This window comes from Anolis carolinensis, chromosome 2 (assembly GCF_035594765.1).
Source record: "Anolis carolinensis isolate JA03-04 chromosome 2, rAnoCar3.1.pri, whole genome shotgun sequence".
In the NCBI taxonomy this organism is placed as follows: domain Eukaryota; kingdom Metazoa; phylum Chordata; class Lepidosauria; order Squamata; family Dactyloidae; genus Anolis; species Anolis carolinensis.
Window position 1 is genome coordinate 212065512 of NC_085842.1, and position 17611 is coordinate 212083122.

A 17611-nucleotide genomic window follows, 5' to 3' on the forward strand; every position below is an offset into this window, starting at 1 on the left:
AGGGCTAATGGGGGAGCATTATCAAACCTCATAACAGCATCTGCTATGATGAACATGTTTGGCATCTGTTACAAGCATAATGAGACATCTCTTATTTTATTTCTGTGTTAGAATAACCTTACCATTACCAGCATAGCATCTTTGGACAGCATGTCAGGGCCAAATATAAGACTGTCAGCTCAGCTGTTTGTCAGCATCATCTGCAGTGGAAGCATTTGAAAGCAACCTAAATTATGGCTCTAATTAAAGTCTGCTTAAATTGTTGTGCATCCTCAGCTTATCAGATATTCAATTTAACTGTGGGGCATGATTTAACTATGCACCACAGGTTGTTACCTAGCAGTCACTGTGTCCTTAGAAATCCTACACCCTCTCGTTGGGCATCTTACAATGTACCCATCTGCAAGATTCATTCTCACGTACATGTGCTTTCTGGATTGCACATGTGGGGCCTCTGTCTTCCTGTGTTTACATTCCATCTAATATCTGGCAGTTTTCCCAGAAAGAAAAATGGAAACATAACCAGGTTATATGCTATACTTTGAGTTGGTGGAGAAACTGACAACTGAATATGTTGACAGGAGACAGATGCGTTGTAATTCACTTATGGGATCTGTAGGCTAGACCAACTTATAAGCTGCAGATGAATAGATGGAGCTTATTTATACACATGTCCTGTTAGTGATATTGCTATTGTGTGCCTTAAAGTAGTTTCTAGTTTATGGCAACTATAGTGAAACTTTATGAAGTTTCCTGGCAGGATTTGTTCCTAAATGGATTGCCTTTGCCTCCCTCTGCAACAGAGAGGGTGATTTGCCCAAGGTAAGGGGGTTACATGGCTGAGTGGGGAGCCTTGTTATCTAGGGTGGTAAATGTAAACCCAACAGATGCCTGTTGGTTTCCCTTTTTAGTTGTTGAGGAGGATGATATTTCTTTCCTTCTGCAGTGATTACCACTTAGCCATTGCTGCCCGCTGTCGGCATTCAGTGGTTGATGGAGAAGGGTGTCCATATCAGAGAAGTGTCTTATGTCCCTGTGGTGAGATAAAGAATTATTATATAATCAACCAAGTCATCTGGAAGATCCTGTATGTTGCAGCAAACAATGTCATCTGCATCCTCTGCTCTCCACCTTGCCACTGGCTTTGGGAGGGGCTATAATGGCTAAATGTGGTGGATTGAGGAGACAGATGCGGTGAATTCACCTAAGGGGTCTGTAGGTTAGACTGCAGTGAAGTAAGGAACATTTGGAAAAGCAAGTCTTTATTGAATCAAGGTATACAAAAGTTCCCCAGATTAAGTGGCCATGCTGGCTGGCTGTTTTTGTTTGTTTTTGTTTTTAATTATCTTCCAACCATATGAGTGAACTCCATCAGCTCTAGTTTTGGAGATACAGAACACATGCCATCTATCAGTCTTTATCTGCTCACCCATTGAAAATATTTATAACAATATCTAAGAAAATAGAGCTGATGTGGTCTATCCAGTGTGGTTTTCTGAATCAGTGCCCCAAATAGTTCCAGGAACAGGCCTGAAAGCCAAGACACCAATAATGTTTTCCTATTGTTGCGCTGGGTAATAGGTAAAGGTAAAGGTTTTCCCTGATGTTAAGTCCAGTCGTATCCAACTCTGGGGGTTGGTGCTCATCTCCATTTCTAAGCTGAAGAGCCGGCATTGTCAGTAGACACCTCCAAGGTCATGTGGCCGGCATGACTGCATGGAGCACCGTTACCTTCCCGCTAGAGTGGTACCTATTGATCTACTCACATTTGCATGTTCTCGAACTGCTAGGTTGGCCGAAGCTGGGGCTAACAGCAGGCGCGCACTCTGCTTCCTGGATTCGAACCTGGGACCTTTTGGTCTGCAAGTTCAGCAGCTCAGCGCTTTAACACACTGTGCCACCGGGGGTAATATACATAAGTATATATGCTATGGGTTGTTGTATGTTTTCCGGGCTGTATGGCGATACAGCCCGGAAAACATACAACAACCCTGTGATCCCAGCCATGAAAGACTTCGACAACATATATATGCTATGTTGATGGTACAAAATGGATTGGAGGAAAGATTTATCCTCCCGTCCTTTCAACATAGGTAAGACATTCAACCTTTCAGCATTTATTTATTTCATGTCATTGCATAAGTATAAAACTCATAAAGTAGAGGAAGCACAAGTGACTAAATTTTAGATCAAAAACAGGCAACAGCAACCGCATTGTTTGTAGCTTTAAACAATTCTTCCTCTTTGCATGAGACAGGACATTGTGGACAAGCAGACAGATGTGGAGTGTTTGTTCTGCTGCACAGTCGCACAAGGTGGAGGATTCTTCTAGGTAGTACAATTTGGCCAGGTTGTCTTTTGATCTGCCCACTCTGCTTCTGAGTCTGTTCAGGGACTTCCAAGTTGCCCATTCCTGGTTTGCCCCTGGAGACAGGCCTCGTTGGTGGTGGTGGTGGTGGTGGTGTGTGTGTGTGGGGGGGGGGGGGGGGGACCATTTTGGAATTGCCTGGTTTAGGGATACTCTTGTTGTTACTGGGGGCACGTTAAAAGGAGTGGTGGTTCTCATGAAGCTTTCCCTTGATTTGAGTCTACTGGGAGGAGGATGATAGCCATGCAGTGGGTGGCTTTCATAGTGTTCAACCTTATTTCTCTCCCAGTTAGCAGCAACTTCCCGTTGCACTTTTTTTGGGGGGGGGGGGGACAATGCTAGTTAGCTTATAGAGTTTATCAGGTGTAGGTCTGAGACATCTTGTGATTATTCTGGATGTTTCGTTCAATGCTGGTTGCCTGCTTCGCATGGGCAGACCTGTGCCAAACAGAGCAGGCATACTCCACAGTTGAGTAAGACAAGGCCAGGGTCAATGTTTTTTTTATTAATTTTATGCACTGCCAGTAAGTTTCCGCAGGATGTTATTGCATATAGCTACTTTGTGCTTGGTGTTCATACAGTGTTTCCTAAATGTTAGTGTTTGATCTAAGGTGATACTGAGATATTTAGGATGGAAACAGTGCTGGAGCTCTTGGCCTTCCCAGGTAACTTTCAATTTCCTGTTGGCTTCATGGTTATGTAGGTGTCTTGGCAGGGTTAGGCTTCAGGTGGTTATTTTTGTAATAGCTGGAGAAATCTTTCAGTTGGTTTTGGCTGTTTCAAAGTCTTTTGCTTGTGTTGTTAGACCAAGGTCATCAGCATATATAAAGCTTTTTGTGAATGGTGGCTGTGGCTGACCACTGGAAAAAATGTTAAACAAGGTTGGTGCAAGAAAGCTGCCTTGGGGCAAACCATTCTTTTGCCTCCCCCATCTACATTTCCTGGCTTGAAACTCCACATAGAAACTGCGGTTTTCTAGGAGGGTCTGAAAGAACTCAGAGAAGCTATTAAGCAATGTAAAACTGGTAAAGTGCCTGGCCTAGATGACCTAATGATGGAGCAAATCAAAACACTTGGACCCTGAAGCTGAAAACTAGCTTTTGAAATTTTACAATTAGTGCTTGGCACATACACAGATTCCCAGATTATGTAGGAAAACTAAGATTATTGCCATTTTAAAACCTGATAAAGATGCCTCCAATGCCAAGAACTACCGACCAATCTTTCTCCTATGTCTTCTATATAAAGTATATGAGAGGATGCTATTAAATCGATTAGGACCTGTTATTGAACCCCAGCTTATTGCACAACAAGCAGGTTTCAGACCAGGGAGCAACTGTACAACCCAAATTCTTAATCTGACTGAGCATATCAAGGAAGGATATGAGAAAGGCTGCATTACAGGAACCGCTTTTCTCGACCATTTTAAAACCTGATAAAGACTCCTCCAATGCCAAGAACTACCAACCAATCTCTCTATGTCGGCCTATGACACAGAGCTTTTCAGCTGTTTAGGGCTTTAGCTACCACAATCCCTTGCTGGTCATTGAAGAGTTAAGTTCCATCTCCCTGCCTTTATGATAATTATAATAACTATAATAACTTTTTTACCCGCCTATCCCTATGGCTTGGCTTTCACACTGCTAAGGTGGGCACAACTCTTAGAGTAGCGAGGGGCTGATCTAAGGGAACACACAGAGGTTTGTGTCCCTAAAGACAAAAGGAATGTGTTGAGCAGATGCAGTTTCCATCATAAACTATGCCCAGCTAGTGTAGATTTTTTTTTCCGTGTCAGGAGTGACTTGAGAAACTGCAAGTCGCTCTGGAGTGAGAGAATTGGCCGTCTGCAAGGATGTTGCCCAGAGGACACCCTGATGTTTTACCATCCTTGTGGGAGGCTTCTCTCATGTCCCCGCATGGAGCTGGAGCTGATAGAGGGAGCTCATCCGCGCTCTCTCCGGGTGGGAGTCGAACCTGGCAGCTTGCACATCGGCAGCCCAACCTTCAAGTCACAAGGCTTTAACCCACTACTCCACCGGGGGCTCCACTAGTGTAGATGGGAGATGCAGTTTAACACTGTTGGAAGGCTTAATGATGCCCAACCTCTTTTTTTAAGGTTGTGGCATACATCATTTTGCATACCCAGCAACCTTTTATAGATGAAAACTAGGATACGTGTTACCAAACAGCATGTGATGGAAGATAGCAAATGTTATTAATGAGGAAGAGTCTGGAGAGGCTGCAGCAGTTTGCTTTTGCCTGAGCCTCCAGGGAGGGTCAATATTCTGCTCTTATCTCTCCTCTGCTCCTATTGAGTGAATAGAGCACAAACCAGTTTGCGCTTTGAAGTCAATTTGCAGCAATTGAAGCAGAATGAGGACCAAAGGGAGAAGTGAAAGAGAGAGAAGCTGGGACATATTAAAATCAGCTGAAATGATGAGTTGGCAGGGAATTTTATGGGGAGTGTCCTTTCAGTATTTGCACAGCGGGAGAGTATAGTACTTACAACAACTGGCTACCAGTATTAACAAACTCCAAAATCAGAACAGTAAATAAGCAGCAACACTCTGAAAACAGTACTACTTTCCATATATGGGAATAGAGTAGAGTCTCACTTATCCAACATAAATGGGCCGGCTGAATGTTGGATAAGCGAATATATTGGATAATAAGGAGGGATTAATGAAAAGCCTATTAAACATCAAATTAGGTTATGATTTTACAAATTAAGCATCAAAACATCATGTTATACAACAAATTTGACAGAAAAGGTAGTTCAACACGCAGTAATGGTATGTAATAATTACTCTATTTACAAATTTAGCACCAAAATATCATGATCTATTGAAAACATTGGCCCCAAAAATGCTTTGGATAATCCAGAACGTTGGATAAGTGAGTGTTGGATAACTGAGACTCTACTGTACTTGTATTCAAATTGCAAGGAAGACAAGGGATAGGCACATAGATGTGCAAAGGCAATCTATGCCTCCAGCATGATTTGCTCACTTTTGTGGGGGTTAATTCTCTGGCTGCTGCAGCTGGAAGCTAGCTTTGAACTGTATTAAAACGTCAGTGTAGATGGGACCACTTGATGCAGATGATGCCACAAGTGATAGAAAAGTTTGCCCTCTTATAACAACAGCTCAGTCTGGCTTGTGATGAACCTTCACTGTAGAATTATTATTATTATTATTAAGGATGGTGAATGAAGGCCTGAAGCTTCCCTCAAAATAATTCACTTCATCAAACCTGTATGGCCATGCGCCCTTACGAAAGATGGTGGATAAAGGCCTGAAGCCTCTTAGGCCCCTTCTGAATGAAATCGCACATTATCTGCTTTGAACTGGAATATATGGCAGTGTGGACTCAGTTAACCCAGTTCAAAGCAGATATTGTGGGATTTTCTGCCTTGATATTCTGGGATATAGGCCTGTGTGAAAGAGCTCTTAGATAGTTCACTTCATCAAGCCTGTCTGGCCATGCGCCCTTACTAAAGATGGCTGATAAAGGCCTAAAGCCTCCCTAAAATCATTCACTTCACCAAGCCTGTGTAGCTATGCGCCCTTACTAAAGATGGCGGACGAAGGCTTGACGCTTTCTTTAAATCGTTCAACCTCATCAAGCCTGTCTGGCTATTGCCCTTACTAAAGATGGAGGATGAAGTACTGCAGAATCTTCCCCTTTCGGTGTCAAAGCTGAAGTCACCCAAAATACAAGTTGACATCGTTTTGTAATTCTTGTTGTAACCAATTCCCAACCTTTTAAAATTTTCTTTTGAGCTGTATGTGTGTTTAAGTTGATATCTTTACTTAGGTTTCATTTGCCAACCAAGATGGCGTCCGTGGGCGTGTATAGCCCTACTCAACATGGCGGCGCCGGCCTCTTCCGCCCGGAGTTGCCACACCTATCACGGCCGGGCGGAAGTGGGCGGGCGGGTCCCGAGGAGCCGGGAGTTGCGGCGGGGGAAAGAAGGCACCCTCGTTTGCTGGCTTCCGGGCTGGATGGTGGGCGATGGCGGCCGAGCGGGGGCTGCCGGGGCTGGAGGCCCAGAGGCGGCAGGTCGAGGGGGAAGGCCCCGCCCAGCCGGGCCTGGAGCGGCCCCTCCGAGCCGGGGAGAAGTGGTGAGCGGGGAGAGAAGGGAAGGGGCGGAGAAAGGGAGCTCCGCTTGGAGAGAGAGAGAGGCTTGCGGGGGAATTCTGCCCTTGGGCCCTGCCACACGGCACCTTTACAGCGCGGCAACTCCGCTTTAACCGTCACAGATGCCGGGGTGGGCCTGTTTCAGAGTGTCCTCTGAGCAAACTGTGCCTCCCAGGATGGCCAAGGCAGGGGAAGGCAAAATCATATCGCTGTAACTATGACCCCGGTCATTCAGAACAATTGCCTCCTCGGTTGCTGTAAGTTTTCCGGGCTGTATGGCTATGTTCCAGAAGCATTCCTCCTGACGTTTTGCCCACATCTATGGCAGGCATCTGCAGAGGTTGTGATGTCTTTTGGAAACTAGGCAAGTGGGTTTTATGTATCTGTGGAAGGTCCGGGAAGGGGGGGGAGAGAACTCTTTTCTGTGTGAGGCAAGTGTGAATATTGCATTTGGCCACCTTGATTAGCATTAAATGGTCTTGGAGCTTCAAAGCCTGGCTGCATCCTGCCTGGGATAATCCTTTGTTGGGAGGTATTAGCTGGTCCTGATTGTTTAATGCCTGGAATTCCCCAGTTTTCAGAGTGTTCTTTATTTACTGTCCCGGTTTTAGAGTTTTTAAAAAATATATTGGTAGCCAGGTTTCGTTCATTTTCATGGTTTTCTTCTTTCTGTTGATATTGTCCACATGCTTGTGGATTTCACCAAATGCAGCAATGCCCAAACACGAATCAGGGAGCATGAGAAGCACTGCAGACTAATGCAACCAGAGAAGTCAGCCCTAGCAGAGCACTTGATGAACCAACCTGGACACAGCATATTATTTGCGAACACAGAAATGCTGGACCACTCTACAACCGCCATGTCAGACTACACAGACAAGCCATTGAAACCCACAAGCATGTGGACAATTTCAACAGAAAGGAGGAAACCATGAAAATGAACAAAATCTGGCTACCAGTATTGAAATAAATCTAAAATCAACACAGTAAGTAAAGAGCAACATTAAGAAAACAGGAATTCCAGAGAAGAGCTAGCTAACACCTCCCAACAAAGGATTTTCCCAGGCAGGAAGCAGTCAGGCTTTGAATCTACAAGGCCATTAAACCCCACTTGCCTTGTTTCCAACAGACCTCACAACCTCTGAGAATGCCTGTCATAGATGTGGGCGAAACGTCAGGAGAGAATGCTTCTGGAACATGGCCATACAGCCTGGAAAACTCACAGCAACCCAGTGATTCTGGCCATGAAAACCTTCGACAATGAATTGCCTCCTCTCCAGACTCGCACTCATTTAGGGATTTATTTCAATTGGATAGAGGAAATGCTGGGAAGGCGCCCAGACAGCAAGCAAGAAGGGTCCCGCTACACTAAGCATAAGCAAATCTCAGGCCTCATGGTGTTTTGGACTACAAAAGAACACCTGGAGGGCCAAAGTTTACCCATGCCTGATCTACACTGTGTAATTAATGCAGTTTGACCCCACTTTCACTGTTTTGGCTTAAAGCCTTGGGGTCATGGGAGTTGTAGTTTCACAAGGTCTCTAGCATTCTCTACTGCCTCACCATATGATAATTGCCACGATTTCACAGCATTGAGCAATGGCAGTGAAATTGGGGTCAAGCTGCATTTGCTCAGCTGTGTAGATCCTCTCACTTGGATTCAGTGGGATTTATTCCTGAGTAAATGTAGTTGTCTGCCTTCACCACGCTTGCTTAACTGTTCAACTTGAGGGGATTTATTTTTTTGATAGGCTTGCTTGCGGGAGCCAGTGAGGCCCCTTCCACACAGCTGAATAAAATCCCACATTTTTGTGCTTTGAAGTGGAATATATGACAATGTGGACTCAGATACACCAGTTCAAAGCAGATATTGTGGGATTTCCTGCCTTGATATTCTGGGTTATATGGCTGTGTGGAAGGGCCCTGACATGTAGTGGTTGGAGTGTTGGACTAGTCTAGACATCCTCAAACTGCAGCCCTCCAGCTGTTTGGATCAACCCTCAGTCTCCTTTCACACAGCTGTATAAAATCCACATTGAACTGGATTATATGGCAGTGTGGACTCAGAGCCCTTCTACACAGCCATATAACCCAGAATATCAAGGCAGAAAATCCACAATATCTGCTTTGAACTGGGTTATCTGAGTCCACACTGCCATATATTCCAGTTCAAAGCAGATAATGTGGGATTTTATTCAGCTGTGTGGAAGAGGCCCCAGATAACACAATTCAAAGCAGATATTGTGGATTATTGGTCTTGATGTTCTGGGTTATATGGTTGTGTGGAAGGACCATGGGTTTTCAACTCCCGGAAGCCTTAGCCAAGTTGTTCACAGGTCTGGAAATCTGGGGTCCCTTCCACACAGCCATATAATCCAGAATATCAAGGCAGTTAATCAACAATATCTGCTTTGAACTGGATTACCTGTGTCCACACTGCCATATTATCCAGTTCATTTTGGATTTTATACAGCTTTGTGGATGAGTCCTGGAAGTTGTAGACCCAAAGAGCTGGAGGGCCGCAGTTGAAGGGTGCCTGCATTCTGGAGACCTCGGATTCTTGCCAGACCTCGAAACCCTCAGGCTCCTTCTACACAGCTGAATGAAATCTCACATTGTCTGCTTTGAACTGGAATATATGGCATTGTGGACCCAGATAACCCAGTTCAAAGAAGATGTTGTGAAGTTTTCTGCCTTGATATTCTGGGTTATATGGCTGTGTGGAAGAACCCTTAGAGTGTCCTTGGGCACATAAGGCCAAACCTCTTGTCAAGACTACCCTTTGATGGAAGTTGCCTTTAGTCAGAAATGGCTTGAAGGTATGCACCAGCCAGAACAACAGAGATTGTCTTCGCTTCATCTGATTGTCTTCTTTTTTTCCAGCCCTTGAAACCTTACTTATTTTAGACTAGAAACTCCCAGCTGCACCAAGTGGGGAATTATAAAAGTTATAGTCCAAAGAACATTCCCAAGTCCTGTCCTTATTCTAGTTTTGCATCGGATTTGATGTAATACTGAAGCTTACATCATTCAGGATTAGTTCTCCTTAAGAATTTTTTCTAAATATCCTCTTTATTTTCCATATTGGAAATGCTACCTCATGTTATCTTATTTTGGATTTGGGAAAGAGTAATTATTCTTAACCCACTTAGAATGAGACGGCGTGTTTCTTGAATTTAGTTTTTCTGGGCCTTTTCATAGCTCCCCTCTGTGACTTGGATGTCATCTAAGGGCCCTTCCACACCGCCCTATATCCCGGAATATCAAGGCAGAAAATCCCACAGTATCTGCTTTGAACTGGGTTATCTGAGTCCACACTCAGACAATGTGGAATTTTCTGCCTTGATATTCTGGAATATAGGGCTGTGTGGAAGGGCTCTAAGCCAAAAACCTCAGCCACATATGGGCATTTCTGTTGGTAGAAAAACTATGATCACAGATAGCTGTCCTCATTGTGTTGGCTTCTTTTAAAATAAGCTTTCCCCGCCCTAGATACATTTGTTGTATCTACGCTGCAGAATTAATGCAGTTTGACCCCATTGTAACTGCCATGGCTCAGAGCAGTGGGATTGTGGGAATTGTAGTTTGGTGAAGTACAGGCACTTTATGGCAGAGGCTAAAGATCTTGTAAAAATGCAATTGCCATTAGATGCACCCATTGTCAAAATGTGTGTCCCTTGCAATTGCCATTCATTTAAAACAGAAACCTGGAATGAAAATTAGTCATTTCCTTAACAACTAGTTTTCTAAGCTGTGGCAGGATTGAGCTGACTTTGATCCCTCCCTCCTTCTTAACTAGTCTTTCTATGCCTTCATGTTGCATTACAAACATAAGCTTTGTCTGGTAATGTTGGGTTGGCCTTTTGTGCCCTTTTAAAGTCACAGGAGCATAGATTCTAGTTTGAATGGCAGCCTTCAGTCTGGGTACTAGCAAGTCATCATAAATAAAACCTCCCTCTATCTGCTTGTTTCATGACTGTCTTGCCAAAGTAGTTTTAAAGTTTTTCTGGGCTGGACCGGGCTAGGCTGAAAGATTAGTTTCAGTTTCCTCGCTGTCCCACCTCTGAGCCAAACCCACACACTGTCAGCACGGCTGTCTTACATATTTTGCTGGGCATCTTGCCTGCTTGTGTGTATCCTTATGTGACTTTATTCCCTGAAGAATGAGTTTTGGTTTTTATTCTTAATCAGCCAATATACTTCCTTTTTCATAGGGTAACGTTGACTCTCTACCTCCATTGATTCAGCTTTTTTTAAACCTTTCTCTTAGTGGGTAAATTTAGAAAAGGTATGTTTTATGTGCCTTGTTCCTTCCAAACTGTTGTGTGCTGACTTGCAAATGTCATCTGGGTTGACACAGCTGTTTGGGAGCAGCTGTTCATCAACGAGGCATCTCCTTGTCACAAAAGCAGAGAGACAAACTTCTTACAAGGACACGGAGATGTCTCCACGGTGTAAACATTGCAACTGTCCTGATTTGGCATGGACAATTCTGATTACTCCCCTCCTCCCACTTTTTCAACTGCTTTGAAATGTACCACTTTCTCTTTGTGTTTCCCTTTATCCTCAACATCCTTCAATTGGTATAAACGGAGTTCAAAGTGAAAAATTGTTTGTTCTGTATTCATCACCAAGGGGAGAGTTGGTTTCCAATAGACTCAGGCAAAAACAAACTGTCACAGTCTCTGATTTGGTCCTTTCTTTCCCATTACAGTAGAGTCTCACTTGTCCAAGCCTCGCTTATCCAAGCTTCTGGATAATCCAAGCCATTTTTGTAGTCAATGTTTTCAATATTTCGTGATATTTTGGTGCTAAATTCATAAATACAGTAATTACAACATAACATTACTGCATATTTAACTACTTTTTCTGTCAAATTTGTTGTATAACATGATGTTTTGGTGCTTAATTTATAAAACCATAACCTAATTTGATGTTTAATAGGCTTTTCTTTAATCCTTCCTTATTATCCAAGATATTTGCTTATCCAAGCTTCTGCCAGCCCATTTAGCTTGGGTAAGTGAGACTCTACTGTAATTTCTTTGGACATCTGGAAAACACTCTGGTGTTGCTTAACCTCTTAGACTTCTTTATTCAGAAGTTGGTGTCATTGAGCTTGCTTTTGTGTAATAGTCTATAAATTGCAGTTTATAATAGATGAAGATAGTAATGACTAGTTGCTGAGATAATGCTGGAGAGGGAACCAAGAACTCAGGCAGCTCTCTATATCAGATCCTAGTCCTTGAAACCTTCCACCCAAACTGATCTCCATAGCCCTCTTGTGCCTTCCATTCTAGACAGCGTCATGGTTGTTTCTTGCCTCTTGTTTTCACATTGCATTAGATGGTGAAGTGAAAATTGTGTTGCAGTTGCTGATATTGCAGATTCATTTGGGTCCCTAGTTTCATTTTATTTCCTTCTCATGATTCATCAGAGTTTATTTAAACTAGGGAGGAGTCAGTCTTGAATGGCAGCAAATGAAAGGGATTATCAGCATGCACTTCCTCTGGAACATGGAACTACTTGCCAGGAAAGGGTTCTACATTTCGAAGTCTGGCCTCTGTGGACTGAAATGAAAAAGGTTCGGGGGATACTCTTTGGATATTGTTTGCGTTTTCCTTTCGGAGTAATTACTGCATTGCGCTGTCATATGTCTTCATTAGACATAGAAAGGAATGTATGGGCAAGCTGGCTCTGAAATTGTGGGCAGTGGCAAGAAATACAGCCAGCCTTTCGCGTTTGCTGGAATTAGTGGCACAGGAGCCCCATGAATGTGAAAAACAATGAATAAAGAAATTACCTTTTTTAACCTGGAGAGAAAACGTCTCCAGGAATTTCTAGGTCTTCCTGCATAAATCTGTGGTTTACTTCTGTTGGAAGCTGACCGTAGCATTGCATTGACGGATATAGAAATTCCCTTGGAAATTCCTAGAGAACAGATCCATAAATAATCAAAACTGCAAATGTGACGGGATCATTGTCTATCTGAAGAGCGTCCTATAGCAGGCACTTTAGTTATACAAAACACTGAACTGGACTGAAGCTTGCTGTTTAACTCAAAAGCATGCATACTTCAAAGTGTCCAAGAGGCTTAGCTGTGTTAATCTCCTTCAGCAAAAATAATAAAGACCCTTGTGGGAAGCTAGTGTTGGATTAAGAGGAGGCTATGTAGTGAAAGGAGTGGTGTTTCTTTCTAGTGTAGGACCAGAAAGTCTATAGGAGTGGTTCTCAACCTGTGAATCCCCAGATGTTTTGGCATTTAGCTCCCAGAAATTCCAACAGCTGGTAAACTAACTGGGATTTCTGGGAGTTGTAGGCCAAAACACCTGGGGACCCACAGGTTGAGAACCACTGGTCTGTAATAATTCCAGAAAGGTACCATGTGGTGTAGTGTCTTGAGTGTTAGAATATGACTATGGAGACCAGGGTTCGAAGCCCTGCTTGGCCATGAAACCTTGGGCAAATTGCACAATCTCAGTCTCAGAGGAAGGCAAGGTCAAACCTCTGAAGAAATCCTGCCAAGAACACCTGTGATAGGGTCATTGTTGTCATGGATCTGATCCAACTAACACATTTGATTGTAGGAAAACAAGAGTGATATAGTACCTAATGATCTAGAAATGGTACTGCATTGAAAGCTTTTTTTGGGGGGGGGGGGATTCAGGGCCTGCTTGATAAAATAATGCCCCTTCTACAGAGCTGTATAAAAGCCACATTATCTGCTTTGAACAGGTTATATGGCAGTGTAGACTAAGACTGCCCACCACATGACCTTGGAGGTGTCTACGGACAATGCCGGCTCTTTGGCTTAGAAATGGAGATGAGCACCAACCCCCAGAGTTGAACACGATTGGACTTAATGTCAGGGGAAAACCTTTACCTTTACCTAGACTAAGATTATCCATTTCAAATCAGATGATGTGGATTTTCTTCTTTGATAACCTCGATTATCTGTCCTTGTAGAAGGGGCCTCACTTGATTGATCAGATAGTGAGGGGATCCATCCCATGAGAGTTTATGGCAATCTTTCCAGTACTTACATTATATGAGTATTGCAGCAAAAATACTCAGTGTGTAAAAATGGACAAAAATAAAGAACTACTCTCAAAAGAAAACAGGATTATAAAAATTTTTAAACTGGCAGAAATGGACAACCTATCTTGTTGGATAAAGGAGAAGTCAATAGAATATTGCTTAAAAGAGCAGGAACTGTTTGTATCATTGCAAAATTTTTTGCAGGTTTTGGAAGATCAAAAATAAAAATGGGATAGTACACTGCCATAAAATCCAGAATATCAAGGTAGCTAATCCACATTATCTGCTTTGAACTGGATTATCTGAGTCTACACTGCCGTATAATCCAGTTCAAAGCAGATAATCTGGATTTTATACAACTGTGTATAAGAGGCCTAGGATAGAATAGAGACGTATTTTAAGACAAGCTAGCAGGATAATAGCACTATTTTCATCTTATGCTTTTAAGGAGGGAGGTAGAAAGGCGATTTTCAATGTTTGTTGTTATTATTATTATTAGGCAACTAGCTGTGCCCAGCCACGCGCTGTGGCGTTGTCTGGTGGTGTTGGTGAGAAATTGTTGAGGTAGTGGTGGTACTGAATGTCTGTTGTATGGTTGTCTTTATGTTTAGTATGCATTTGGTTGTTTGTGTCCTGTGAAAGTGGTGAGGGTAGAGGAGGTCTATGTCTCTGTGTAGTATTGTATAGTATTTATACGTTGTCCATGTGTTGTGAATGCTTGGATTGTGTCCTGCTGCATAGTAGAAAGGGTTGGACTGGATGGCCCTTAGGGGTCTCTCCAAACTCTTGTGCCTGTCCCCTGGGCTGAGTCGGTTGCTAGGAGACCAAGTGGGTGGAACTTAGCCTTCTAACTGGCAGCAATTGGATAAAAACAATTATTCCTCTCCCTCTAATTAGGACTTTATTTTTCTTTTCTTTTTGTTGTATCAACCTAGAGGCATGGATGATGGGTTGTGTTGTCAAATTTCGAGGTTGGGGGGCCTGTAGTTTTGTTGTTTTGTCCGCTGCCCTGATGCCATCACTCTTTTATATATATAGAAGAGAGTATAGAGGAGTTAAGGCATGTATAAGAACATTACTGATTTTGTAAATTGTATTATAATGGTACTTCTATTGCTGAAAAAAATTAGTAAATTCTATGGCAGCCTTGTAAATCAGTTCACAAGTTGGGGTGCCTTCCTGCCTTGGTGTACCACTTTAGGTTTCTTTGGGGATAAGAAAGCATCAGGTGCACATGTTCAGTCCATGAGAGTCATATTTGCTTGGAAATAACAGTTTTTGCTGGAGGCAAATGGCCATTAACACATCTAGTTTTTACTACAGTATATTTATACGCCTTTAAGGTTCTGCGGAGCTTTTCAGAATGCCAGTAGTTTTTTGTCAGAGCACCAGTGATCAGTAGAGGCAGAAGGGCCAGGTAGGATGCCCCAGATACTATCAGATTGCTCTCTGCTTGCTTTCTGTGTGGCAGCAACCTATGTGGGGATTACCTCTTCCCCCTGGCAGTATTCCCAAGTGGGTACAGTGATGCTCAGGGAGTAGTGCTAGGTGGTCCATACACCTCATAGTTTGACTCAATCAGGTTGGGGTAAAAAAGGGTAGTAAAATTGGGGCATTAAATAATGATCCATGAATGTGGGTTTCTCTTCCATGCCTTTGACTAGGAAGGAAGGGGAATTCCAGGCCATGGTATTGATTTACTGCCAAGGAGAATTAAAACTGAGTCTTGTAAACAGGCCACTTATAAGTTGGATATTAAGAGTAAATTCGATTTAAGTATCAAGTTCAAAAGGCTTCATATTAGTCTTGAGTAAATCATACAACAATTCTATAAAGAAGGAGAGAGATGGCTGCTATAATGCGGTGATTACATGTGAGGAGTGCCAAGTTTGAAGCTGAAGAAATGTAGCAAATGAGTTCACAACTAGTGGATAAAACATGAACTAGGGGAATCATGCTAGGAGTCTGTGTTGTGGATCCAGGGCTAGATTTTCTGGTGCAGGAAATCCTATTCCTGGTCCTTTGAAAAATAGAGGGAAGAAAATTGCTCATTGTTTCTCTTTACACATGACAGTGCTGATTTAGATCTTTCTGCTTTCTCATTCAGGTATTTATTGGAAAACCACTGGTACAAACAATGGAAAGCCTATGTGGAATCTGGAAACCAGAACTCCAGCTCTTTCCCTGGACGGATCAACAACGCTGAGCTCTTTGAAGGTAACGGCCCCTTTGCCCTCTGTCTCTTATTGACCTTTTCTCCCCTGCCCTTTAGATATATCCCACTTCATGACAAATTGGGACTTTGAACCTGAGGCCCCTTCTACACCGCTGAATAAAATCCCACATTATCTAATTTGAACTGGAATATATATGGCAGTGTGGACTCAGGGCCCTTCCACACAGCCATATAACCCAGAATATCAAGGCAGAAAATCCCGCAATATCTGCTTTGAACTGGATTATCTGCATCCACATTGTCATATAATCCAGTTCAAAGCAGAAAATGTGGGATTTTCTGTCTTGATATTCTGGGTTTTATGGCTGTGTGGAAGGGCCATGAGTTTCTCCTGTCTCATTCCCAAACTAACCCAGTGGTTCTCAACCTGGGCCCCCCAGATGTTTTTGGCCTACTACTCGTAGAAATCCCAGCCAGTTTATCAGCTGTTAGGATTTCTGGGAGTTGAAGGTCAAAAACATCTGGGGACCCCAGGTTGAGAACCACTGCTCTTACCACTCTACCACTATTTCTGCCAGAGCTTTTCTCTTTACGGTCTTGTGAAGGCAGATGTACAGTGGAAGCTGGTAAATGGGCTTTTCTTTTCTTGCAGCAAACATATCTGTTGGCAAAACACCTGCCTCCAATCCAAAGCTTGGCTCTTTCTCATGAAACTGGAGCTATCCTGGGAGCAATTGTTATAGAGTACTATTGGGAATTTCCTCTGGTTTGTGTGGCATGATTTTGGACCTCCTGAAACACACCGGGTAGACGCCTGTTATCAGATGGTGGTGGCAGCTGCCAGCTTGATCACCATTCAGATTCTTTGTCAACCACTATACCTCTCTATGATGCAGGATTTTTTTCCTTCCTCTGCAAAGGGAGGAAAGTTTCTTCCCAACCACTGATAATGGAACAACTTGTCAGAAATTACTGACGGGAGGGAGGACTTCCTCTAAAATGTTTACATAGGTCTGCAGAACCTCCAGAGATGACATGCTGCTCATCCTTGCTTCACAATTTTTACCTTTTCTGTGACTGGTGGGCTTTCCTTCTTGATTTAGACTTCCTTTTTTCTTCCCCTCCCTGCAGATTTAGAGTCGTACCGTCTGAAGGATAGGCTGGTGGAGCATGAGGAATATGTTCTGGTGCCGGAAGAGGTCTGGAACAAGCTGGTGAGCTGGTATGGAACTGAGCATGACCAGCCAGCCATTGAACGCAAGGTGAGGAGTTTGCTGGTTTGAAATGGCTGGATTTATTATATTATCATTACTACTACTACTACTACTACTACTACTACTACTACTACTACTACTGCTACTACTACTATGATTATTTATTTTCCATCTCACTTTTTCCATGGGTGGGATTCAAAGTGGCATACAAAGGATTAAAGGACACAAATACATATACATCTATACATAAAATACATAATCAACTAAAAACGTCATACACCAATTTAAAAAATAACCCAATTTGAACACCCGATATAAAACAATAACTTATAACAAATACCATTAAAAAGTTTCCTAACCTCCGGCCACTGAGGTTATTTGTAAAAATAAGTTATGTAGCTCCTATGACATTCAATTTTCATAAGGTCATGTCACAGTTGTCAGGACCAACAAAGCATTCAGAGGTGAATATTACCAGCAGTTATCCGGCAGTGCCTGTTATCATTCATCTGGTAGGGCCTGGCTCCACAGGAAAGTTTTAATTTTTGATGAAAAGGCCATTAAGGAGGGGGCTGATCTTACCTCTCTAGGAAGTGAGTTCCAGAGCCGCGGTCCTTGAATTTAGGGTCCTTGAAGTAGCGTCTTCATCGTATAGATGTTGGAGGGGAACAGGGAGGC

General features: G+C 43.0%; 2 protein-coding genes across 2 annotated transcripts in view; one reads left to right on the forward strand and one right to left on the reverse strand.

Moving 5' to 3' along the window:
- The window catches only part of LOC134296528 (uncharacterized), a 334978-nt gene that overhangs the window by 102369 nt on the left and 214998 nt on the right, over positions 1-17611 (reverse strand). The gene's annotated exons all lie outside the window — the stretch shown is intronic.
- The window catches only part of usp11 (ubiquitin specific peptidase 11), a 35260-nt gene continuing 23948 nt past the window's right edge, over positions 6300-17611 (forward strand). Inside the window, exons 1-3 of the mRNA XM_062971677.1 lie at positions 6300-6492; positions 15651-15760; positions 16851-16981. Of these exons, the coding sequence (XP_062827747.1) occupies positions 6383-6492; positions 15651-15760; positions 16851-16981 (351 nt within the window). The 5' untranslated portion in view covers positions 6300-6382. The remainder of the gene's footprint in view (positions 6493-15650; positions 15761-16850; positions 16982-17611) is intronic.